General features: G+C 38.8%; 1 protein-coding gene across 4 annotated transcripts in view; it reads left to right on the forward strand.

The window, feature by feature from the left end:
* Window positions 1-26,637, forward strand: part of PDE11A (phosphodiesterase 11A) — a 206,106-nt gene that overhangs the window by 17,677 nt on the left and 161,792 nt on the right. For all 4 annotated transcript variants that reach the window (XM_042445148.1, XM_042445145.1, XM_042445146.1 and 1 more), the window contains exon 2: window positions 20,816-20,974. In XM_042445148.1, coding sequence (XP_042301082.1) covers window positions 20,879-20,974 — 96 coding nt within the window. In that variant the 5' untranslated portion in view covers window positions 20,816-20,878. The remainder of the gene's footprint in view (window positions 1-20,815; window positions 20,975-26,637) is intronic.

The following is a 26,637-nucleotide window of genomic DNA, read 5'->3' on the forward strand; positions in this document are numbered from 1 at the left end:
CCCAAATAGTTCCATAGCATTTTTTTGGGTGTATATGAATTGAGATCACCTAGAAGGTGGATTCATTTCTTGGTGGGGGAATTACAGTGGTTTAACCTCCCTCAGCTTTCACTTTCCCATGTTTTGTTGTGTTAATTGAAATGGATTCGTTTAATATTATTAGCACTTGATGTATATAAAATGCTCAGCACTGTAAAGGTGAAAAATATTTTACTGAGGTACTGTACAAAAGCGAAACAATCAAACAAACAAAAAACAACTAGTGCTACGTATTCATGGAAAGTACTCACATTTCTCCCTCCCAAATCTGCTTTTGAGGAAACCACTTTCCCCTCCCCTTCTGGAAGGGATCAGGTCAGGAAAATGTGTGCATTGATGTTATGCTTTTTAGAAGTCAACCAGAGATCTCAGATACTTTCTCAAAGGGATGCTCCCACAGAAATTTTTTTTTTGGCGGGGGGGGGGGGAAAGTATCATGTCACCTCTAGATATCTAAGGTACAGAAGAGGAAAACATGTTAAAAAAACCAAAGATGTTTCCTTTCTATCTTTAGCAAGCAGTGTATAACTGCCAAGAGTTCAAAGAGGAACCACAGCCAGGGCTTGCACATTAGCAGCTGGCCCTTCCCTCTAGTATCTTTCCAGCCAAAGAGATCAAGTTTACCCCCTTCCTTTGGGGAGACACAAAGCAAAGATGTTGAATAAGATCAGTGTCCCAAAATAAGCTGTAAAGCACAGCACTTGAATTGAGACTGATGCTTCCAGGAACCCCCTCTATTCTCACTTACCACTCTCCTTGCCTTGCAAACAGAGAGATGGGTGATGCCTTGACACGAGGGCCAGCCCTCCTACTTAGAAGTAAATGTGCATTTCTGTAATATTTATTTGTTATTTATGGATTTCACTTCTATGGCGTCTTTCTCCCAAAAAAGGGACCCAAGGTGGCTCACAAGATAAAACATGATTAAAACATGGTGGTGCAGTGGTTAAATGCCTGTACTACAGCCACTCACTCACAAACCATAAGGTTGTGGGTTCAGTTCCAGCCAAGGGCTCAAGCTCGACTCAGGCGTGCATCCTTCCAAGGTCGCTAAAATGAATACCCAGCTTGTTGGGGGCAGTTAGCTTACACTTTGTAAACTGCTTAGGGAATGCTTAAGTGCAGCATAGAAATGTACTTGCTATTGCTATTGCTATCTAGTAAAAATAATATAAAATTAATACAAAAACATAGAAAAGTTTAAAACATAACGAAAAGCACACACCTCATATAAAACCACCATGTCCTGATTATATGTTTAAAAGCTTGCTTAAATAAAAATGTTTTTGCTTGCCGGCAAAATGCAGGGTGGGAGGGGGCCAACCTAGCCTCCCACAGAAGGGAGTTCCAGAGGTTGCTCTTTTCCTCATTCATCATTACTCTTTCTCGATCATTAGGACCATGTGCTCTGCCTGCAGAATATTATATCAGTATAATCTTGGTGTTATTCTGGTGTGTAGTCCTGTCAGTGTCTTTTCAGGATCTGGTAAAGCTATGGACTTAGCTGGTATCCTGTCACCATTCAACTAGTGAAATGGACTGTAGTACTGTGGTGTTAGTAGAATACTAGTTGTTAATATTCAGAGTAGAACAGTGATGACACCTTTGTATTTTAGATGAACAAACTGTAAGTTCTTTTCTGCTGGAAATTGCTCATTGGGCAGGTAATATTTTCTGTTGGATTTAATTTGTTATTGGAAAGGTCATGAATTCCATGACAGTCCATATCTAAAAAATAAAATATGCCCTTATGTGGTAAGAAAAAATTGGGCTTTAACCAGTAGGCTTTCAGTAAGCTTCAAGCTTCACTTTGTACTCTTGTCCCTGATAGACACATGGCAATTGCATGTTATTTAAACGGGGGGGGGGGGGGGGCTCTTGTTCATTTTATTTGTGTTTAAAGGAGAAAGGGCATGGAAAGGCACTGTGGTATTGAGCAAACAACAGTGAGCAACAGATGTTCCTTTTCAGATTATTGTTAATGTTCACAATATACTACTTAAAAATTAAAAGCATTTGTGGAGATTTTATGACAGTCCCTTAAATGTTGAATGTTATCATCCATGGAGTGAAAAGGTGTTGTCAGCGCTCAGTCAGAAAAACAGATGGGTGTGGAGAGAAAGGGATCTTCTTTTAACCTATTTGTTTTCTATACAAGAGAGAAGAGTAATTACCCTGAAATAGAAAGTTCAAGTATTCAGGAATATTGTTATTTCTTAAGACTTTTTTTTATTTTATGTAAGTAAATTTTACTAACAAAAGAAATTATCTTGTACCGCAGAAAAATAAACATGTTTTCAGAGTAAAGTATTGGTATTTAACATTCAGAAAAATGGGCAGGTTTGGATGGATTTGTCACTGTTATTTCCCCCAACCACCTGCTTTCCCTCTTTGGAGCTTGAGCAGGCTGTCACTGGGTGGCTTTACTATTGATTCATTTTGAATTAAATTTTGTCCCTGTTGACATATGGAATGACTTTACTTTACGTTCAAATAAGAAACTATAGCAAACACTCAAGCCTTGGTAAAAGCAAGTCTTGAGCTGTGTAACAAGTCACAAACTATATAACTGTAGGAAGGCATTTTTTCATGTTAATATGGAGACCAACTACTTCCAAATCACAGTGGTGTTAATAAAGACCCAGACAGTAGTGCTCAAGACACATTGGAACCAGATGTTGTATCATCAGCCCAACAATATACATCCATATTATAGCTGGAATCCTTGCTAGAATCAATTATTTCATAGCAGGAGCTGGGTAATTTCTTTTCTCTTCCAAACAGCTTGTGGTGCTGCTGCAGCTTCTTTTACAAATCTACCTGGACATACAAGGCTGGAGTGGCTGGATCAGGCTTAAACATCACATACAGCACCTGCATATGGAGATGATTCCTTGTTCTGGCTATTGATTTTCACATATCTAGGTCTGGTTTGCTAAATTGGGACACACAGTGTTGAAACCTTGATGTCTAATCCCCAGACATAGAGAGTTTAGTTACTTGGGGCCAGAGCCTGAAAAAAAAATAGGATTTTGTACTACAAATTCTAGAAATTCACAAACCAATACAGTAAGTGGCCGTGTTGGAAGATGGGGATTTTGGAAGTTGTTGGCCAAAAGAATGTTCATTTTTGCAGAGAAAAGGAATTATCCAGCTCCTGCTACCAAATAATTTTCCTAATTCTGTTCAAGACCATATTGCACCTTGAAAACAAATGTGTGGATCCACCCCCTGCCCATTTTTTTTACTGGAAAATCTGCTTTGGGATGGTGTCACGGGGTTGCAGGGAATATGTGCCCATCTGATTCCCATCTCTGAATTACATCCTGCCCTGCTGAGGAACTTTTCCATGCTACCAATAGAATTTTAAATATTTACATTTGAATGAGACTGTAGATACTACCAGAGCTGCCACATCTTTTAAATACCTCTGTGTGTGTGTGTGCATGTGCACATGTATTTGCAAGTGCATGCATGCACACACACATGCATACATGCACACACACACATACACACACACCTTGCCTTTGATTTGATAAATGGTACTCTAGATTTAATGGGTTGCTGTTACTTACTAGAAGGCAGCCTCTTAACTGGTTCCAGAGTGAAACTGTATTCTTCATACAGTAATTAGTTTGGTTGTACAAAGCCAGGAAATTTATATTGCTTTTCTATTTTCTAATTGTAATACAATCCTTGCAGCTGTACTTGTTGATACAACTGGCAGTTAAGCGCAAGTGTTTGATCACATGTATAAACTGTTTCTTTAAAGTCTGATGAAAAGTATTCAGCTTGTCCTGATAGTGGTTTTTATATCCATAGTGGTTAAGGATGGTGTCAATAGCCTGTTCTGTTGTGCGGGGTTGAGGAAAAAGGTTAAAAACAAGCAACTCCACAACCCCCCTTTTTTGTTTAAACTGTTTGTTTGTTTAAATCCATTTTTTGCATTAATGTGTAGGAATACAGTGGGCCCTTGGTATCCATTGGGGCTTGGTCTCAGGATCCCCATGGTTACCAAAATCTGTGGGTGCTCAAGTCCTGTTAAATACAACAGCATAATAAAATGGTGTCTCATATAAAACCAGAACTTCAAAGTTTGCTTTTTGGAATTTATAGTTTTAAAAAACATTCTCAAGCCGTAGGTGCAGGGACATCGCCTGGATTTTGAGAAGGGGGGATCCAGACTAAGTGCCACCATTATAATGGGGCTTGGGTGTGGTGGTGCGGCAGCATGCACCATTCATTTTATCTAACGGAAGGGGGGGCGGACCCCAAGAACCCCCTCCCCTTGGCTACGTCCCTGGTAGGTGGTTGAATCCATGGATAAAGAATCAATGGATACATAGGGTCAGCTGTATAATAATATAGGACTAAATCAGAAAATTAAGTAGCAAAATGTAGTTTAGAAGTTATGGCCAATAAATAATAATAATTGTTCAAAAAAAGTGTACTTTCAAAGCAAGTTGTTTTGGTTGAACTTACGTTAATTGAAGGGTTTGTTTCTGAATGCCATTTCTTGCTCTCTAATATAAAGTGATTTAAAAGAAGCAACTGATACTGGAGACTGGTCAGACAATTAACAACTGCCAATAAACTGGTAAAGTTAAAATGTTTAAATTCAAACAGTTGTTTTTCTAGAAAGGGGGTTGGAAAATAGTAATACTAGCCAGTATTTTTTTAAAAAAGTCATTTGGTTTAAATCATGCTTTTTAAACCAACATGCTTTAAACCAACCAACCCTGGTTTTGTACATATGGAAGAAAGTGAAACAGTGGCCAAATTCTGGGTGGATAAACTGTACCTCTTTATACATGTGCTTGGAAAATTACATCTCTTGACTACAGTTCCCAGAGTCCTGGGTGTTACAGCCAGGTTTTAACTTGGAAACATCCAATGCATTCATCTGATTGTTGGTTCTTCTGCTCTGTAATAGAATCTTGACAGAGGAGAAACCCTGTGGATGATGTGTGCTTTGGTGACTGTGAAGGAGATTTAGCTTTTTTAGTGAGAGGGACAAACAATTGCATGTGTGTGAGAGCAGGGCTTTCCTCTCCACTCTCCCATTGCTTTTATATTTAAAATTAAATCTGCAGTGGTTGGAGTTATCAGTATGCTGGCTTTAATTTTGACCTCCAGGGAGAGGAAACGAGAAGAAGCCCACTTCTGCTGCCCTCACAGCTTCTTAGAAAGTTTTATTAAAAAATGAAACTGCTGCTCTGACAAATGCCTCCTACCCTCACTGGAGGAACTGTTTTCTCCCTTACAATAGTAATTAAATAATTAAATAATAAGCATGTTCATTTTGATCCATTCTGAATTCATATCCCATTTTGATGGAAACCCCCGAACTGGGCAAAGTAAATCCAGTCTTAGATAATTATTTTTAACTTGCACACCATGTGCTGCCCCATACACAGTGGGAAAGCAATTAAAAATCATGCTTCCCATCCCCAAAGCCTGCAGTGCTTTAGTTTGCTGTACCATCTCTGGAATCCACTACTTTATTCTGCTGCATGTGCATATGAGGATAAAATTTCTATCCCAGGGTGACAGAGGGGCAAAGTTGAAAATTCACTGTCTGATGGCTGGGATTATAGCTTTTACCTTTGGGGCTTTGGTACTGCTTTAAAATTGAAGGGATTTTGGCTTTTTATATACTCTTTAAGTTGGGTGCTGCTCTCTGTATTTTACTGTAAAGATTAGTTATTAGCAGGCTAAGTACTGTCTTTCTTCCAGTACAAATCAATGCAGGTCTGGGGAGGCAAATGCAGTGTACATATGAGAAAGATCTGAGGGGTGTATTTCAACCAGCAGCTATTTTAATAGGAAAGTAACAGCTAACTAGCGTTGGACCCATTCCAGTAACATTTACTCAATCTCTCATCACAAAGAGGCTGATACTTTGGAGACCAGGTATCAGAAACACAGGGACTAACTTTAAAAATAAGTGAATTGATATTTACATGAAAATGCTATGGGGTTTATACAGAGCTCACTGTGACTCTGAGCAGATGGGTTTGGCCCCTGGCATCCTGCTCCTGGTTCTGACCCAAGTTAGTCAGGGGACTGCTGTGGTGACAGGTGGGTGTTTATATGCTTGCCTGCCACTGCACCGGGGACCCTCTGCCGCCATGCACCATTTACCTGCTGCTGCAGTTGCATCTTGCCTGAACACTCCCATGTGGCCTGTAAGAGCAGAAACAGGGTGCCTGGCTACACCCATGTGGACAGGTGCTTCTTTCCAATGTCAGAGGCTTCCCTTTAGGGAAGGTGCAACAGTGATGGAAGGTAAGGGGCACATGGGACTGTCAGGTCTGTTAGGTGTCATCACAGAGTTTCCAGGAAACTCTATGGGAAACAGCCAGTCTTTTGGGACCAGATTAAGGCCTTTTTGGGCTGGAATCAGGCTGAGACCGCTGGACTGGCATACAGACTGGCTGATCCTGGCCTGCAGCTAATGCTTTGCATCATCTAGACAGGACAACACACAGCTGGGGGGGAGCATGGACCTTTGGGCCCATGCGTACAGGTCCTGCTTCTCATATATTTATATTATTTTATAAAGGAAGAAGTAGACTGGGAGATTATTATTATTATTTTGTGGTGTGATCCCATACAGTTCTTTTCGAAGTAAGTCCAATTGAATTCAGTAGAATTTACATCTAGGTGTTTACTTGCTATTTTACTCATTAAATAAATAAATATGTGTGTGTAGGGTTTAATCAAATTCTATAAACATATTGTTTTATTCTATGTGTGTTTAATATATTTGCCATTGGGTGTATTCTCAACGACTGTTTTCAGTCAAGGCATGTGATGAATGCAATATTTCTGGATTTATTTTTCATTGTTAGTGAATAAAATTCTGTCTGGTTTTCTCTCAAGCCATGTGACTTTTAAATTTAGTGTCTCAGATGAATGGGCCTACCTCATCCGTGTCATCCTATTTATCAAATGAAGGCAGCATTCATTTATTTCAAATATTTATATAATTTTCAGTGACAAAATTTAGCTGGGAAATTTATAAATAAAATATTAAAAGAGTAAAACACAAATGCTGTAGGGGTGATACAAATGCCCAGTAAATACAAATAACTGCTTGGAGTCCCAATTTTGGGGAGAAAGTGGGGTACAAATAAATATAATAACAGCAAAAACACAAAGTGAAAACAAAATCTAAAACAGAGTGAAACTTACAGCTTAGAATCACATCAGCATGACGAATCTAAAGAGTGTTTAAAAAGAAGACTGAAAATAAAAAAGGTTATTGCCTGATGCTGAAAATAATCATATCATAGATCCCAGGTGATGAACCTATGATTGGGTGTCCTTCAATGTCTGGGGACCAACACTGAAAAGCCCCCCCCCCCAGTAGCCACCCTGTTCAGGTGACAGAGGTACATGGAGAAAGGCACAAGAAAATGATTTTAGCCTTTGGCAAGGTATATGTCAGATAAGACAATATAAATAAATCAGTGCTGTTCCTCCCCCGGATATAGTTGTCCTTTATGGTACTCTAAGAGCTCTATGGAAGCTGTAGTTCCCTACTTCCAGTCATATGTTTGTTGGAAGTACTTTTAACATATAAACATATCTTAAACTAGAAAGGAGGCAGGGAAATATGGCTTGTAGTGTAGCCAGGTTTGAAAGTTGCAGACAAGGTGAGTAGATTTGAAAAGCACTGGGTGCATGACTCTTATTGGAAAATTAACATCTAGTCATGTGCATCCTTTACTGTTGTTGTAGTTGTAGTTGTTCTTGTGTGCCTTCAAGTTATTCTGACTTATCAGAACAATTTGGTGTGTGTGTGAGTGTGTGTGTGTGTTTGATGGTTCGTTTTTTTGGCAGAATTTGTTCAGCAAGACCAGGGAATAAATCCCATCAAATTCAATAGGATGTACTTCTGAATAAAAAATGGATAGGATCAGGCTACATATGTAAAACTGTTTAAAAAAACGATAACCTGTTGTGTTCATACGGTTTCTCCAGTGGTCATGGTGACTGGAAGGTTCTGGGAATCATAGTAAAAAGGTAACTTTCTCATGATCTTAGAAAACTTCTAAAAAGATAGCTGTACAGAGATGTAATACACAGATTGGTGTAAATTTGCTTCCAACAGGCAAAGCAATTAGTTTGATAATATGTTGGTAAATGTAGCCATAACTACTGGATCCACACAAGGAACTGGCGCAACTGATGCAGCAGGCCATGTAGTTCAAACACACTCCCGGCTACTACTGCTACGTGATCATCGAGACATAAAATGGTAGGTGTGTCTTCCTAAAGGATTGTCTTGCCTTCAAGGAAGGAATTGATGCATTCTTGTCCCCCATGTATGTCCATTTGAACACCTGCATACAAACCTCAAGACCCCATTCAGTGCATAACCTGCCATTTTAGATGCTGCTAAGGCTCACTGTGAACCATTGTAAATCCATCAATCATATCTTTATCCCAAAGAAGAAATACTCCTTTGGCTTAAAAAAATGGTGGAGGGATAATCATTGCAAAACAGAACAAACAAAAATGCAAATGACAGTATAGAGACACCAGTATTGTTTTATCTTAATGTGTGCGGAGATGGAGTGAATGGGAGAGTGATGCTTAGTAGTGGAATTGGGGCACATCTCTTCTTATATCCCGTAGCATCAGAAGATGGGAGTGCACTGGGTGACACCCCAGAGGGGAGCTGCTTATATCTGTGAAAGTTTGGAATGTATGATGTTATCCTTTAGTAGTCTCACAGAAATGCTAACCACTTATGGTTAGTTCCTACTAAGGTTTGTTCTGCTTTCTTCAGCCAAATGGGCAACTTCTGGTGCTACTCAAGCATTCTTCTTCTGCGTTAAGCTGCAAACAGAGTTACAATTGAATTATAGTATTACCATTTTCCTACATAATGCACTTTTCTTGTATGTGGCTCCTATTATGATGTGCATGGTGCTTGGTGTGACATAGCTATGTGGGCAGCAGCAAAGGAACAATTCACCTGAGCAGCATTTAAACAAACACACATACACTTTAAAAAAAACTGATTAAAAAGCGTTGTTTGAATCTTGCTAATGTCGTTATGTAAGCACCATTCTCCAGTTACTTTCAATAAATTTAAATGCTTTGGAAAAATAAGAAAACAGGTCAGGGTCTGTTTGGAATGTTGTGGATAAACAGGTTGCCAAAATTGCAACTGAAAAGACAGCAGGGAGCAGTATGTTTGTTGTGTTGTTGTTGTTGTTGTTTAAATTAGCGCTTATAAAACTGTGACATTTACGTGCTATTGCATGAATATTCCAATTTTTAAAATAGCTTCAAAGCATTTTAGTGTTAATTAAAAGATTGATTTAAAAAAAAAAAGGAATCCAGTATTAGTGATAAAATTATGCCTCCTAAAAAAGTACTAGTAAATGAGTAAAACATTGTATTTCAATTCTTTCTGGACCTTTGGAAAAGGTGAAAGCATGACTATAAACTCCATCCAGCTGTAGAGACTTTTTTACAGGCTAATGATTAGATTATTTTTATGTGGATGCACCATAAGTGTCAACAAAAGATTGCTTATTGTACAGTAACAAAAACTCAGTACTGCTGCTGTATATGTAGTTGTACCACCAATAAATAAATAAATAAGTTGATTTGTCTACAATTTAAAGCATAAGGAAAGACAGGAAACCACAGGGAAAGCTGAAATCATATGAAGGAAGAATATTACTAGACTGCAGTGGAGGGAAGGAGAGGTGTTTGAGATAGAAATAATGGTTATATGGAGCTGACTTTGTATGCTACCTGTTTCTATAGCACTCTTGCTGATAGAAAACACACCTTTTTTAATGGTGGGAAGATGCAGAGGTATAAGTGGTGAATGTCTCTGAGGGATTTCAGAACCTTGATTAGATTAACCTTTACCTTAGCCAACTAGACTTCACACCTTTCCTGTAGTTCAGTATAGGAGTAGCAGTCCATTTTTGCCTCCAGTGATAGTTTTGTGGCTCCTCAGTCTACATGGTAAGACCGCAATTTTCACATTTCCTTAATACATGCCTTGGGTTGTTTCCTAGCATATGTCATTGGTACCCACACAGGTAGATAAGGCAAACCACAGTAAATAGAGCAAAGAAATGGCATCGAAGTGGTGTTGATTTAATTTTAAAAGTTACACCCTTGTGTTTCTTCACATCGTGGTGGTTTGGAAATCAGAAACCAGCCTCAGCTTTGCTTCCTCTCTCGTTCCACCATCCAGCTTATGCGCAGATTTGCCCAATTTCTTCCATGGCTTGCTGTTAACCATAGTGAATGTCAGGTCTTTTAGGCCTTAAAGGGAGGTTCCCCCATCCAGCCCTATATGAAAGAAAAGTTTTTGGAGCCTGTCTTTTCTTTAGTAAAATCTTCTGTTGAGTATATTTGTGAACTGCTGACTTTAAATATTATTGTAAATGTACACTCTTATACAATATTGTTATTGGTGGCACTGAATCCCTTTAAAATCTTATTTTTCTCACACTCCTATTTCCTTCTCTTTTAGTGACTCTGTTTCCCTCCCTTCCTTCCATTCTGCTTTTATCTCTCACCCCTCTTCTCCATTTTAATTATACAGTAAGGTAAGAGAGGTGCAGAGAATAGTGGGCTAAGTAGATACCTAATAGTTTAAACTGCAGATTTCATAGACTGAATTTAAAGTTGCTGACTGCAGTAAGCAAAACAGGCAGTCTGTCTGCCACTTCTTAATTGGAAGAGCGGAGAGAGAAAGGCTGCAATAATTCAGTTGTTCAGAAAATTGCCTGCATATACTTAGAAGCTATGAATTCAATTTTTATTGTTAAATGTGTACCCTTGAATCCGTGACTGATTTTTGTAGCTGTCCACTTGTTTCTGTCCTGGTAGAGGATCAGTGCCCTCAGACTGAAATACATCATCCCCTATTACCTTTTAACAAAAAAGACATTCGAAGAGTGAATGCAGTGGCCATTTTGGCCTGGCAGGAAAGAAAAGACAGACGTAGCTGAACATCAGACTTAGGTGAAGAAGGTATAAGATGAAATCCCATGCTGACAGGTAACAGGCATGCTAGACTCCCACCTGTACCAACCCACAAATGTATTATGGTCTTTGTGGTTCATTTGGGATAAAAAAAAAATCTCTGTGATAGGATGGCAACTTTAAAAAGGCCAAAAGAGCCATTTTCAAGGATCCAATAACAAATGGTGCCTCTAGAGTCAACTGTGAGAACCTCCATACTTTTTTTCTATAAATCCCATACCATGCCCAACCTAATGCCTAATTAACCATTACAATAATGACAGCCCAAGTCTGTAAATGATTTCAATTAATACTTTCCCCAGTTTCTAACACTGACTATAATATTCAAACTGAATCTTTCAAATTTTCTATGTGGACTGATAGCTTACATTTCAGTTTTAAACCACTTTAAGATGATACATAAATCCAGTAAGAAAATAATTCTTGGTTTAGTGTTTTGATTCAGATGTTAGAGCTAACAACAGTGTGGCAAACGTTTTCAAGGTGAGGGTAGTTTACACAGCGATCACAAGTATGGAGTGAGTTCATTCCTGAGTTGGGTCAGTATATGTTTGTTGTGCAACATGTTAAAAATCCTTTTTGGGGCATGTGAAGGTGGAAGGTCAGCAGCAGGGAGGTCATATATGTAATCCTAGATCCTTGGGGGAAGGGTGGAATAAGAAAATTGAGAAAGGAAGCAATATGAATGAATGCCGAGTTATGTGGGTTTGTCTCACACTGCGATACCAAATTGTCCACACCCATTGCCACATTTTAATAGATTAATTACATATTTATGTCTTAGCTTAAATTGTGTCACGATACAGCCTTTTCTTCTGTGCTCTTGATTTTTATGTATTGTAGCAATGCTGTTTTGATTAGTTGTTGTTAACTGAAAAGGGAACATGAATTACAGTGCTTCTTTTGCGTTTTGTACTTAGTTCAACTAGATAAATTAGCTTAAATGCAGCAATAATTATGGAAACTAAAGATACAAATATTACAGAACTACATTGCAGTCTCATTACAAAAATTAGGAAATGAATAAATGGTTTTTAAAATTATTTTTCTATTTTTTCAAATGTTTAACTTTTACTTCTTATGAGTGATAAAAACTTGCTTTTCTTTTTCCTCCACACAGTTGTGTTTTATTATGATTATTTTACATAAATTTCAATCTACATATAAATGTATGCTAAGTGTATACAGTTGTTCATGAATAGCATTATTTATGTGCATGTAAAATTTTTCTAGAATCCCTGGGAAACTTTAAATAATGAAAGGCTTATTGGGTTTGAAAGCTTAGATACTTTTACATCAAGAAAGATAAATTCAGGAGAATGCACTTGCCTACCTAATTTTATCTCTTATATATTCAGACATTATTCATTTTGTCCTTTTCTAACTAGCACAAAAAACACAGTACAGTATAGTTTCAAAATAACAACAGAGGCTGAAATATTGAAGATACAGGGTTTCATCCTGAAGTACAATGAAAGTACATTGTAAAATATCTTTGTAGGTTTTGCATTGTCTTTATAATTTAAAATGAAAGATTACATTTGTGGAGTTGAAGATAAATTTTGCAGCAATGTGAGTGGTTATACTTTCCACCTCATGTTTTATTCTGAGCATCCAAAGAACTGTGAAATAAGCAGTTTGAGCAATAACATGGGGCAGGGGGAACTTTGGTGTTTAAAATAAAAAGGAGACGCACACAAAGCCCTTTTCTCATGATAACAAGTACCTGTCTGGATTCTGATAACAGAAATACTGATGAGGGAAGGACAATACATATTGTTATAGATCAGGCTGTAAAGATACATTGCAAATTTAATAGTGCAATCCTATTACTGCAGCAACAATGGAATATTACTTTACTAAATCTGGATTTCTAGAATCTAGATTTCAAGAAAGTATAGCAGGATTTTGGATGTTCAGATATAGATAGCTTGACATTTGGAAAAATTATGAGTTTTGGCTTTGTAGTCTTTGTATTCCATTGCATGCATAGCACTGAATCAGTGAAGTTCCAAACCTATGCTTACAACAAAAAAAGCAGTATGCAACGGGATCTTGTATTGTAGCACCTTTGAGGCTAACTAAACAAAAGACCTAGCATAAGCTTTCACAGACTTGGACCACTTCCTGCCCTGAGGCATCTGAGGAAGTAGAACAAGTCTGTGAAATGTTATGCTACTAAGTCTTTTGCTCAGTTAGTTTCAAAGGTGCTACAACATCTGTTTGCATACTGATATATCAGACTAATACGGCTATACAAAAGCACAGTGATTTCAGCAGCATCTTCCTCCCTTCTTCCCCATGAAGAGATGTTCTGACCAATTGGCAGAGAAGTGACACTTGGGGCTGCATGAAGAAGCCTCTGCTTGCAGAGATAAACAAAGTGAAAAGTTCAGTTCCTGGCATTCCTGACAGTTGGCTTTGCTGTCTAAGGCTGATGGGAACTGTAATTTGACAACATCTGGATGGCTGAATTTCCTCTCTGTTCCTCTGCTGGGAGGATTTCAGTTGGATCCACTGTTGAAGGGGCCCTTAAGTTGATGATGAAATACGACTAAATCCAACTTTTGTAAAAAAATTCGGGTTGTTGGGAGACATGTATGTTCTGAATGTTTATTCGCACGTTACATATGTCCAGGCCAAGTCTAATCACAACATGTAATGATAATACTGTATAAATTAATGTAAAAGTCTAGAAATTTTAATCAAAAAATTGACCCAAAAATCTGGGTTGACTTATCTATGGGTCAATGTATGCACTGTACTTTAACTCTGATTTTTGATATATATAAAAAAGAAACATCCCCTTCTCTGAGTCGAGTGGCAAAAGGAAAGAACTTTGTCCATCCTGGGAGAACCCAAAAGAAGTACTGACCCTCTCTACTCTCTCCGCTATGGCACTGCTTCTGGCCTTTCCTTCATACAGGGAAATGGTGGTGGTAGTTTCTTCCTTATCCATTCATCCTTTTGAGTGAGCATGGACATTTAGGCCTGCCAGAATTTTGCAAATTCTTTCACATTGTTTTCCTTTGCTTCATCCTTTAGATCCTTTGTTACATGCACCTAAGTTTTACCCTTGACTTACTCATGGGTCATACCAAAATCCATACTTTGGCCTCAAAAACTGCCCTCAATTTATACATGAGATTGATTTATAGTCAAATATATATATGGTAGGTTTGATGGAGAAAGACTCTCCTTTTTAAATCTATATTTCTTGTATTAAGATAATGCATAATATACGTTTGGGTTCCTTTCTCTAAACTTTGATTTTTGAGATGTCATATATTGGGATGCTTCAGCTAGACTGATTACTTTCTCTCCTTTCCCCATTATGCTGAGTCTTTCCTGTTTCTTAATCAACTGTTTTGTCTTTTAAAAAATTATCATGAGCATCTTCCCATAAATTCCAGTTTCGGTGCCTTGGGTACTTAATATTACACAAATGCTACTCAAGCATTAAATCTTGTTATAAATGAAGCAGAACTGGAATAGATACATAAGGTCATGCTAAGGCTAACTTTTCCCTGATGATAGTCTTAAATTAAAAATATCATACAATGTAATACAATATATTACTACTACAAGAAAAAGAATAAAGTGATAGAATTTCTATTAAGATATTGGTTTTAATCCACTTTAGAAAAATGAACCACCATTTGCTAGCAGCAGTGTTTTTGCCTTTGTAGTTGAAAGCTTACTGCACCGTAACTGCTGAAATAACTGAGCAAGTTATACCTCCCCCCCCAGGAGCACCCCAGGCCAACACACTGCATTTGACATTTTCTCTTTACTAGAAGGAATTGAACCATGTAAGAAAACAAAACAGTGCAAATGGATTTCATGCTATGCTAGAATCCATATTATGCTGTCCCAGAGTGTTTGAAAATTACTTTTTTAATTACTTTTTTTAAAAAAATCTTATTTACTGGTATTTTATTTCCAACACATCACAAAAACATACATAGACGGGCAAACAAATACATTGCTTTTAAGAGAGTAAAATCTTCTATTGCTTTTTATGTGTTCAAACAAGCAACTCATTCACATGAACATATAATGGGCTTTAAGAGTGACATGTTGCACTTGCTCATTGCATTACGGTGCCTGGCTGCTGCTTGGGGTGGGGAGTAGTATTGACAGTATTTATGCCACTATTACTTATAATGTATGGAGTTGCTGATGTCCCCATTTTTTAAAAGCTTTAAACAGAGGACCATTATTCCTCAAAACCAGCACAGGACCCAGTCCTTTGCTTGCCACATCATTTATTTATTATCTGAACAGTTCTCAAAAATCTCATCCTCTGGGACGGGATGGGAAATGGAATGGAATGGAATGAGGACTTCCACCATCAGCGTCAGTATTCCTGTGTGCAGTAAAATGCATCCCTTACTCGTTCCCCACTCGTTCCCTCACTCGTTCCGTTCCCTTCCTGGCTCCTTTTGTACTGTTCCATTTGCCCTGTGCAATAAACCTGTGTCTTAACCACTGAGCCACCACATCCCACATAAGACAGGTAGGTAGGGTCAAAGAAGAGTCAGGAAGACTCTGAGAGTAGCAGCCCCAGTCATTTGAATGAGAGGAGGTGCAATGATGGCTGTTCCGAAAATGCTATGTAGCCATTTTATTATTACTAGTGTGACCTCTGTGAGAACAGGGCTTGTGTGGAAGAGGAAAACAATGAGTCCTGGAGGCTTCTAATTCTCCCCTTTTTTTGGCTAGAAAAACATCAGTTCTGGGGGTTGGGTGGATTTAAGGGCTGCAAAAGCAATTTTGTTGGGGGAACATATACCTGTAGGGACACTGTGCCATTTTGGAGCCTACTTGCTTTCATGATTCTTCTAGAAGTGAATTAACTTTTAAAAAAACAGTCCAGTCATTGTAGTCTGGACTTCCTTATCTGTGTTTTTCCCCCAGTTACCTCATGTGTGTATTCTAATTCTTCTCTAACACTGAGCATGACTCAGTCCAGTTTTTAGTAACATGAATAAAACCAACTTTCTAGTTAATAATTCAAATACGATAAAGGAATAGCCGCAACTGATATAAAATAGTATTTGGTTTCATAATTGTGGTATTTTATCTCACACCATCGTGGCACCTGTTCTGGGCTAATTGCATTGTAATCTACTTCATTACCTGGAGTAATAAGAGGAGCAATTTTGTAACCTAATTTTCCTAGGGCTGAACAGGCATCTTGTGTGTTGTGAGGCTGTGCCTGCTGGCAGAGATTGGTCTGAAAGTACTCAGCATTGTGCAGGAACCTCTCAGCATCTTTCTGAGCTAAGCCCTGGGTAGCATTATTAAAACTCATTTATCTTAGGCTTTTGTTTGTTTGTTTTTAATTGGAGCATTAAGTAAGTGAAAGGGAGCCTTGCTTGTTACGATCACAATGTAGCATCCTCTGTAGAAACAAATAATAAGTACTTTCCTGAGGCAAAAATAAAACTCAATATATAAGAACTTGTAATATAATTATGTGCATGAAAGAGAGAGAAAGACAGAGGAGGAAGGGAAACAGTCCAGACAGTGCATTTTGAATTCAGAGACACAATTTTGAATGCCATCTTGTGATTCTGGGAAGGGTGCCCAGGAGCCATTAGATGCTGAGGACCTCCTCTTCCATATAAGCAGATGGATGTCCACTCATGGTGAAGGTTTCCCCAGAACAACAAAAGAACTTTCTGGTCCTCTGGCTGATTTACTCCACCAGCTGTGTACAGGTATCTGTATCTGTATAAAGGGAAATCTGAGGACATTTTATGGTATCTGATGCTGTGTAAAATTGTAGGTCTTTTCATTCCCTTGACATCCTGTCTGCCACACAACCAGTAACTACTAGACTAGAGCATGGGAAGGCATGACTGTGTTGTTATATTCATTCTTAAAAGTAACTTCCTAAGATCAGCTACAAAGCAACCCTTAATTTTTGAGGAGGGGCAGGGGGATTAGGGAAAATTCATTGATACTACTTGAACTCTTCTTTAGCCTGTCCTATCAGAGTGTGTCATGGCATGTGTGTTTATGGTCTGTGTGTCTTCTGTTTGTTTTTTTATCAACATGTATCTTAAGGGATAGCAAATTTTTTTTGAGGGGGGGATTTCCTTTAGAAAGTTTTCTTTAATCTACCATGTGGGCCTAAATTCAGTGTGGCACTGGTGCTACTGTACTCCCCATACCACATCCTTTAGCTCTTGGTGCCACTTGAAAAATAACTTGGGAGGATCTCCCAGGCCCACAGAGCAAGCCTTTGATGTGCATGATGAGACTTCAATGAAGAAAAGAGATTGGTTCTGTGGATTCTACTGACAGCAAAATAGTGGGACCTCCATATCCAAGGATTCTACATCCATGGGTTCAACTATTTATGGCTTGAAAATATCCAATCCCCCTTCCACCAAAAAAAGAATTCCAAAAAGCAAACCTTGATTCTGCCATTTTCTATAAGGGATCATTTTACTAAACTAATGTATAGAATAGCACTTGAGGGTCTGCGGATTTTGGAAACCATGGAGTTCTGGAACCATAACTGAGTAATTACCAAGAGCCCACTGTAGTTCCATCAGTGCATGCCACTCATTGGAATTTGGCTATGGCCTTGTATTCCAGTAATTTGAAATATGTGCCAATAAAGCACTAGAAAAGGAAATGATTTACTTCTCAGGGAAGATGAATACCCTCTGGAATAGTTTGGAGAATTCTATAAGTTATGTGTTTTCTCTGGGAAAGAGATGTACACATTATTCTTCCACTTTTATGTTGCAAGACTTTCCCCAGGATTTACATTGGACATTTATCCAGGACAATATTTTACAGACCACAATATTTTTTACACTTCCCACTCCTAATAATTTTTTTTTAATAACTGGCATAATGATGGGAATGCAGCTGAAAAATCTATGCAACTGTAGCTTTGTGAGAAATACCTGTAGTTTTCTCCTGAAAAGAAAATCACTAATATTCTGAGATAAAATTGATCTGTAGCTTGTGAAGTAGCTGAATCTATATGGTAACATGTAGAAGGATGTATATAATGAGACATGGAAAGATTTCTTTAGGTTTTTTTAAAGAAATAATGCCTTTTTGGTGTTATTTGGTTCATTCTGAAAGGAAAATATTTGTTTTTTAAAATGGGGCTTTATAAAATCCAGAGACAAGAAAATGCTGGCAGTAATGACAAAGCAGTACTGCAGAGAGAGAGAAAATATTCTGGGAAAATATTCTAGTTAGGTGATGGAATCTTAACCAGTGGTCCTGTGGGAAATCCTTTATAACCCCAGTAAGAAAACAATTTTTGATTGGGTGATATGGCTCTATATCACAGACGATAAACCTCTTTGAAAAGTTTATTCTAAGAGAGTGGAATTCAGTTAGAGACTGCTGTAGAGATATAAATTGATCCAGCCAAGGGAGGGATGTTGAATATCTTAGATTTTACGGATGCATAGGCTGAAGGCAAATAGCAGTCAAGTATATTGAAATATAGTTGCTTTAGAAAAAAGAGGGAGAACACTAAGATATTGATAGTGAGTTGTTGTTGTTCTCAATCACCGTACAACAAATTGGATTTTTAGGTTTCAGATTTGTTTATGAAACGTGCATTTCATTTAGGTGATATTCTTTTGCATTCTTCAGCGATTTTGTTACAGAATCATACGCTAGAATTCTATTGCAGGTAACAGAAGAAAATCAGAGCATTGTCTGTCTGTTAAGCACTTTGTTCCTAATCTGCCATATTCTGAGCAGGATAAATGCCAAGCATTGACACCATGTTGTTCTTAATAGGAATGAGAAGGGTGAGTTGTGAGGCAGACAAGTCACGCGCTTGGATAAGATGAGTCCTAAGTATCTACACTCTTCAAACAGAAGAGCAATAACAATAGCAGTATCAAGTACATTTCTATACCACTTATCAGTGAACTAGCACCCCCTAAGCAGTTTACAATGTATAAGCTAATTGCCCTCAACAAGTTGGGTAATACTTTTACCGACCTATGAAAGGATGGAAGGCTGAGTGGACCTTGGAGCCCTCCTCCTTTAGAATTGAGCTTTCAACATTGTGGCTGCAGTATCAGATGCCTGTGAGAGAGTTAAGCCTCTTACATTTCCTCCTGCAAGGTAGGGAAGAGGAATAGAACATTTGCCCTGGGCTAATGAGATTGTAATTATTCATTCAGCCCCTTCTTTTATTCTCTGCCTAATGAGGAGAAAAGAAAAGTCTGTGAAGCTCATCTTCTTCTCTTCTTCACTTGTCTGGTGATAGTAGTGCTCTTATGCTGCTCATTACTAGAAGAAAAAAATGTGTCTGGTCTGCATGTACTGTTGTTTCAAAAGATTGATAAAATTACTTTTTGGACACCAGTGTCTAGAATTCCCAACCAAATTCTGGAGATTGTAGTCCAAAAATAACTTTAAAATGCTCTGGTAGTTGCTCTACAAGAAATGAATAATCTGCTAGGCTGAGAGAACAATGCAATAGATACAGCCCCCCCCCCCCCCCCCGTGGTGTATAATACGTGACTATCACCTTACTCCATTGTTATTGTTGTGTGCCTTCAAGTCATTTCCAACTAATGGTGACCCTAAGATCACCCTATGATGGGGTTTGTTCACAGGAGATTTGCCATTGCGTTCCCCTCAGCCTGCGAGCATATGCCTTACCTAGGGTTACCCAGTGGGTTTCATGGCTGAGCTGGGAAATGAACCTTGATCCCCAGAGTCATGGAGACAGTTGTTTTGCCCACAGATTTAAGTCTGCAGCTGAAAATTTAGATGTACATGTGGTGTAAGGGGCTGTGTTTTAATGTTTCCAAGAGCACTAGGTTTTACTGTGCAAAAGAACATAGTTGATGGGTTGATCGAAGGTGTCAGAGACTGAAGACAGACAATCATCTTGTAGACTTTGAGTGTAGAAGAGGAACTCAGTCTTTGTATCTACTCATCACTCTGTCTAAGTAGTAGGTTGGTGCAGTCATTGACATGCCTGATCACCTCTAAGACATGGCAATGAGAATGATTCCCTGGATTGGAACAAAATTGTACAGTGATTGTAGATGGATTTTTGTACTGATCATGCAGATGCTACTGATATGAATGAGAGATTTATGTTGTAGGTGAAGTCTTACCACTTCATATTCCCAAGTCCTATTTTTGTTCAGCTAATGTATACTATTGGTCTAATATTTAACTAGCTCCCTACCCCAGGAAGGATGAAAACCTACCCTTAGAAACAAAAGTAAAAACAGGAGCATTTGGAAACTAAAACAACATTAATTTCAGTATAATATACATAATGTACCAAAATTGAAAATATGACCCTGACAATATGCAATTTATAAATATGCAAAATATACTCATAGTTAATGCTTTATGATGATCAGATACAGTAGGACCTCTGTATCCACAGTGATCCATTTCAAGGTTACTATGGATAAGTGAAACTGTGTTAATAGTAAATGCTATATTCTTGCAGAGGCTGACCATAGAGTCATGCTGGAGGGCTTGCAGATGCTTAGAGAGAACTTTTTTCACATGGACGCGAGTAAGTAAAACTGTGATTACCAATCCTGTGGATATGGGATGGGTAGATGTCCTACTATATGTGCAAGTAGTCAATGCAATGACTGTGGAATTGAACTGAATAATATCTACTGGTAATTAAAAATTGCCGTTTGTTGGGTAAAGTGGAGTGCATGTGTATGAATGCTAATCTTACCATTATTTTCTTTATGTCTTTGGGCAGGACCACCGCTTTAATGATGAGATTGACAAATTGACAGGATACAAGACGAAGTCGTTGCTTTGCATGCCCATAAGAAACAGTGATGGTGAGATTATTGGAGTTGCACAAGCAATAAATAAAACTCCTGGAGGTGCTCCTTTTACTGACGATGATGAAAAAGTAAGTTCTCCCCGTTTTACTTGGTTAGATAGTTTAAATTCTCTTAGAAGTGTATGTAGGAATCAATCTTCATTCCTATGATGTAACAGCATGTTATTAAAGTATATTCTTTGTGATGTTAACATGACAAAATATCTGGTAGCATGTTTTCATGCTACCTAACTGTTGTGTTTATGCAAATGTTGGTTCCTTCACCCTTCAAATGTTGGTGATGATCTTGGATATTTTGAGATAAAACTCACAATATAGTATAACTATAACAGCAGTGAACTCTTCAGCTTTCCCTTTTTATTTTATAAGCGATGACATGTTGATCATTTTATAGTCTTGTCTAGAACCTCTACAGTACTTCTGTTTTGCTGTATTTGCTTCTGCTGTTGATGTTTGCTATTGTTGCAACTGCAAACATCTACATGCGCACCATCTTCACTCTTCTTCCAGTTGGTTGAGGAAATTTCCCAAATGGTTCTGGTGTCCTGTAGTACAGTGGCTATCTGGGTTTCAACAGGAAGGCAGTATTTTATTTATTTCCCCCTGTAAATAGTAGATACGATTGTCATATCCAGCATTGGATGAATATAGATGCCCCATTCCCCATGCCAGCTGCTGAGCTATGTGGAAGACAGCCTATTACTGATAAATAGAACTTTATATTTTCTGCAGATTTTCTGGCTTGTATTTTGCAATGAATATGTGGTAAAGTTCTTGCTGTAGCATGAGATGCTGCTCCTTAGCCTTCTGTGACTACTGGGTCAGCAGTTTTCTTCAGTAATCTACTTCCTTGCCTTTATTGTTGTTGTTGTGTCTTCAAGTCATTTCTGACTTATGGCGACCCTAAGGTGGACCTGTCATGGGATTTTCTTGGTATGATTTATTCATGGAAGATTTGCCATTGCTTTCCTTTGAAGCTGAGAGAGTAAGGTCACCCAGTAGGATTCATGGTTGAGCTGGGAATCAAACCCTGCTCTTCAGAGTCATAGTCCAACACTCAAACCACAATGTCATGCTGGTTCTGTGCCTTTAGTTATGTAATATTGCTTCCTTGTCAGCAGAATGAATTAATGGAAATTGCTACCCCATAATGCTTGTTTGCATTTTAGGGATATACCAAGGGGGGAGGTGTTAGCAGCTGTCTGGATTTTTAAATCTGTGTTGAGATTTATTATTTGTTTTGTACCAGAGGCAGAAATAACATAGAAATAATAGGAATAGTTTCCTGTATCAAAAAAGAGAGAAGTAAACACAGCAACAACAAAAATTATTTTTTTCCACAAAAAAATAAGAGCAGTTTGACAAATCTTTTTATCCAAAACTAACAATAAACACATGTGAACTGAAAAAAACTAGGTCAAGTAAATCTTACATAAGTAATTTTTATTTTATTTTATTTTTATGATGCCTTTCTCACAGAAAGGGACACAAGAGGAAAATTGGGAGGTGCCTAAACAAACCAGGATGGATGTCTAAAGAACTTTCAACTGATCTAAGATTTAAAAGGGACACATACAAGAAATGGAAAAGGGGGGAAATCACCAAGGAGTTATTCAGACAAATTGTGGACATGTGAAGGGGGAAAACAGAAAAGCTAAAACACGGCATGAGCTCAGACTTGCCAGAGAGGTTAAAAGCAATAAAAAGGGCTCTTTTTGTTATGTCCATAGCAAAAGAAATAACAAGGAAATGGTAGGGCCCTTGTGTGGAAAAGATGGCTAAATGCTAACAGAGAAATGCTAACTACTCAACACCTTTGTCTCAGTCTTCTCTGAAAAGAAGAACAGTGCTCAACCTGGAAAAAATGGAGCAGAGGATTAACTTCATCCAAGGGTATGAAAAGAATTGGCCGAAGTAATCTCAGAACCACTGGCAATAATCTTTGAGAATTCCTGGAGAACAGAAGAAGTTGATCAATTGACCAATTGACATCAACAATGGCTATCATCCTGGAGAGAAGTGACTAGCAAGGTGCCATAGAGTTCTTTCTTGAGTCCAGTGTTATTCAACATCTTAATCAATGACTTGGATGATGGAATAGATGGCATGCTTATCAAATCTGTAGATGACACCAAATTAGAAAGGGTAGCTAATATCTCATAGGACAGGATCAGAATTCAAAATGAATTTAACAGATTACAAAGATGGGCTAAACTAACAAAATGAATTTCAACAGGAAAAATGTAAGATATTACACTTAGGCAGTAGAGGCACAGTTATAGGATGGATGACACCTGTCTTGACTACAGTACAGTGCGCCCTTGCTTTACGTGGGGATCCGTTCCGGACTCCCCCGTGTAAAGCAAACTCTGTGCAAGCTGGAGCCCCATTTAAATGAATGGGGTTTGTGTGCGCAGCGGCGCAGCTGCGTGCATGCGCCACGGGCATGTGCCCCATTACTCCCTATGAGAGACACCACCCCTTCCTCCCCATGCGGCTTTCAGCATATTCAGCACGCCCATGTATGACGCGGGCACACTGTTCATGTAAAAGAGATATAAGAATATTAGTAGACCATAAGCTGCACAGGCACCAGCAGGGTGATGCAGCAGCTTAAAAAGCCAGTATGATTCTAGGCTGCATCAAGTGGAGTGGAGTGTCTTGGACTTTGTCTACATGGGTGATTTACACTGAATTCCAATTGCTGCATCCTGTTTACATGATGCAGGGTCTGTGGGTACAAGTCTCTCTGAAGTCAGAGCAAATAAGGTCTGGACTCACCCCATCTCTTTAGTATTTTAAAGGGACACAGGCAAATGCCACAGTCTATTTCTGTCCAAACACAGTTGTTTGGAGAGCAATGATGTCATCCCCTTAATGTGTCACCTGGTGTGGTCTGCACCCCCCCTAGTGATGACACTCGATTCTGCTTTGGTCAGGCCTCACCTGGAATACAGTTCTGGGTACCACAATTCAAGAAGGACGTTGACAAACTAGAGAAGAGTCTAGAGGAAGGTGACCAAAATGGTGAAGAGGCTGGAGACCATGCCTTATGCGGAACAACTTAGGGAGCTGTGTATGTTTAGCTTGGAGAAGAGAAGGTTAAGGGGTGACATGATAGCCATGTTTAAATACTTGAAGGAATGTCATACTGAAGATGGAGCAAGCTTGCTTTCTGTTGTTACTGAGAATAGGACATGGAGCAATGGATTCGAATTAGAGGAAAAGAGATTCCACCTCAACATTCAGAAGAGCTTTCTGACATTAAGAGCTGTTAGATAGTGGAACACACTTCCTTGGAGAGTGATGGAGTCTCCTTCTTTGGAGGTTTTTAAGCAGAGGCTGGATAGCCAGATGTTGGGACTGCCTTGATTCTGTATTCCTGCATGGCAGGGGGTTAGACTGGATGTCCTTGCAGTCTCTTCCAGCTCTAGGATTCTATAATTCTGTGTTTTCATAATGATCAGCTTAATTAACAAGCATTTGTAAGGTTTCTAAGCATTTCTAAGGTGTGGTGTCATCTATATTCCTGTTTATTGAAACTAAACACATTTCTTAATCTCACTGCTCAGTTTCCTGGTAGCAGGAGGCTTCCTTGAAGTCTTGAAATGAAGTCATAAACCAGAAAACAAACCACCAGACTTTGTACATATTGTTCTTTTGTACATGTTTCTTTCACATCTTTTATCACAGCAATTAAAAGATGCTCCTCTTCTTTCAAAATGAGAAGAAAGCTACATAGCATGAATAAATGATGTGTGTGTGTGTGTGTGTGTGTGTTTAGGGATCAATGAGCTTAGTTATACTCTGGCTTTTCTTCATGAATGAAGATTCAGGAAGGACTCATCCCACTCTTTCTACAAGCGCGTCGATGACTAAAAAGGCCAATCAGAGATAAACAAGTCCGGTTGCAGAAAGCACAACAGAAAGTCTCCTTGGGTGATGTTTCCGGGTTGTGGTTCTTTCTGCGCTGTTGTTTCTCTTTGAGACTCGTTTGGCGTGAGCTTTCAAAAAAGGCTGCAGCATCATGGATAGTGCGTCTCCATGCCTCCTGATGCAAGGCCAGGGCGGACTATTGTTGGTGATCAATTTGGTTGAGCCTGAGATGTTGTTTCAGGGAGTCCTTGTATCTCTTCTTTGGGGTGCCCCTCTTACGCTGACCCGTGGCGAGCTCACCGTAGAATACTATTTTTGGGAGGCGATGGTCCTTCATCCTAGAAACGTTTCCTGCCCAGCACAGCTGCGTCCTCAATAGCATGGACTCAATGCTAGTGATCCCTGCTTGCTCAAGGACAGCAACATTTGTCACATAGTCAGTCCAGTGTATATTTAGAATTGTGATGAAAGCGTTCAAGGAGTTGTAGGTGTTGGCGATAGGTGACCCATGTTTCAGACCCATAAAGGAGAATAGACAGTACAATGGCTCTATGCACACTGATTTTTGTGCTTCGCCTCAGGTTAGTATTCAACAGAAAATGGATTATTATTTTCATTTAGGAGCATTCAGCACTGGTATGCATATACTTAGCTTTTATAAGACATTTTTAAATATTAAATTTAGTATTCAGGAAAGTGCAGTTATTGAGGCCAATATATATAACTATATTAGCTCAAGGATGAGAATCATGTAGTCCTCCAGATGTTTGTAGGACTACAACGCACAGCATTTGTCATCATTGGCTATCCTGCTGGGGCTTCTGGGAGTTGCAGTCCATCAGCCTGTAAAGGAATTCATGATTCCCAGCACTAAATCTGTTAGCAGTTTATATTTATTTATTCTTTAAAGTATTTTTGTACAGACCTATGCATTTTACAGATCAAGATTTTTTGTGCCAATTTCTGCATTTTGTGTGTAATTTAGGTCTGCAGTCCTGTGCATACTTACTTAAGAGAAAGTCGCACTAGCTGAACTTGCTTTAAATACACATACATTTTTTGTGGGTTTTTTCGGGCTATGTGGCCATGTTCTAGAAGGGTTTATTCCTGACGTTCCGCCAGCATCTGTGGCTGGCATCTTCAGAGAATGCTGCCATGAAAGAGAGTTGGGTGTATATATGCTGTGTGACCCTGGGTAGGGAGGAATGATCTCTATGTTAATCTGTGTATTGTTCTGTTGTTGATGGCCAGGACTCAGGGTGGGAGAATATGTAAAGAGAATTGATTCTGCTTAATTAGTGATCATTGTCTGTTGGGAAACCCCTGACCCTGGGAGATTTCTCATTTGCATTTGCTGAGTCCCGATTTTGCTATTTTTCAGCCAAACTTTGTTCACTTTAAGGGTTTCTTCTTTCCTGTTGAAGTTGCCCAGGTGTTTGTGGATTTCAATGGTTTCCCTGTGCATGCTGACCTGATAGTTGTTGACATGGTCCAGAATTTCAATGTTTTCAAACAGCATTTTATGCCCAGGATGGTTTATAACATGTTCTGCTACTGCTGATTTTTTTCAGCTGACCCAGTCTGCATTGTCTCTTGTGTTGGAGTTCTTGTGCAGGTATCTGTCTCTGTGTGTAGGTTTTCTGTACACTGTGTGGCCCAAATGTTGGCCCATCCTCAGGGTGGGATATTATACAAAGAGGATTAGTGTCTTCTAATTGGTGATCATTGTCTGCTGGGAAAGCCCCTGAACCTAGGTGGTTTCTCATTTACATTTGCTGAGTCCTGATTTTGCTATTTTTCAGGACCGATAGCCAAACTTTGTTCACTTTAAGGGCTTTCTTCTTTCTGGTTGAAAT

This window comes from Sceloporus undulatus, chromosome 1 (genome assembly GCF_019175285.1).
Source record: "Sceloporus undulatus isolate JIND9_A2432 ecotype Alabama chromosome 1, SceUnd_v1.1, whole genome shotgun sequence".
Lineage (NCBI taxonomy): Eukaryota > Metazoa > Chordata > Lepidosauria > Squamata > Phrynosomatidae > Sceloporus > Sceloporus undulatus.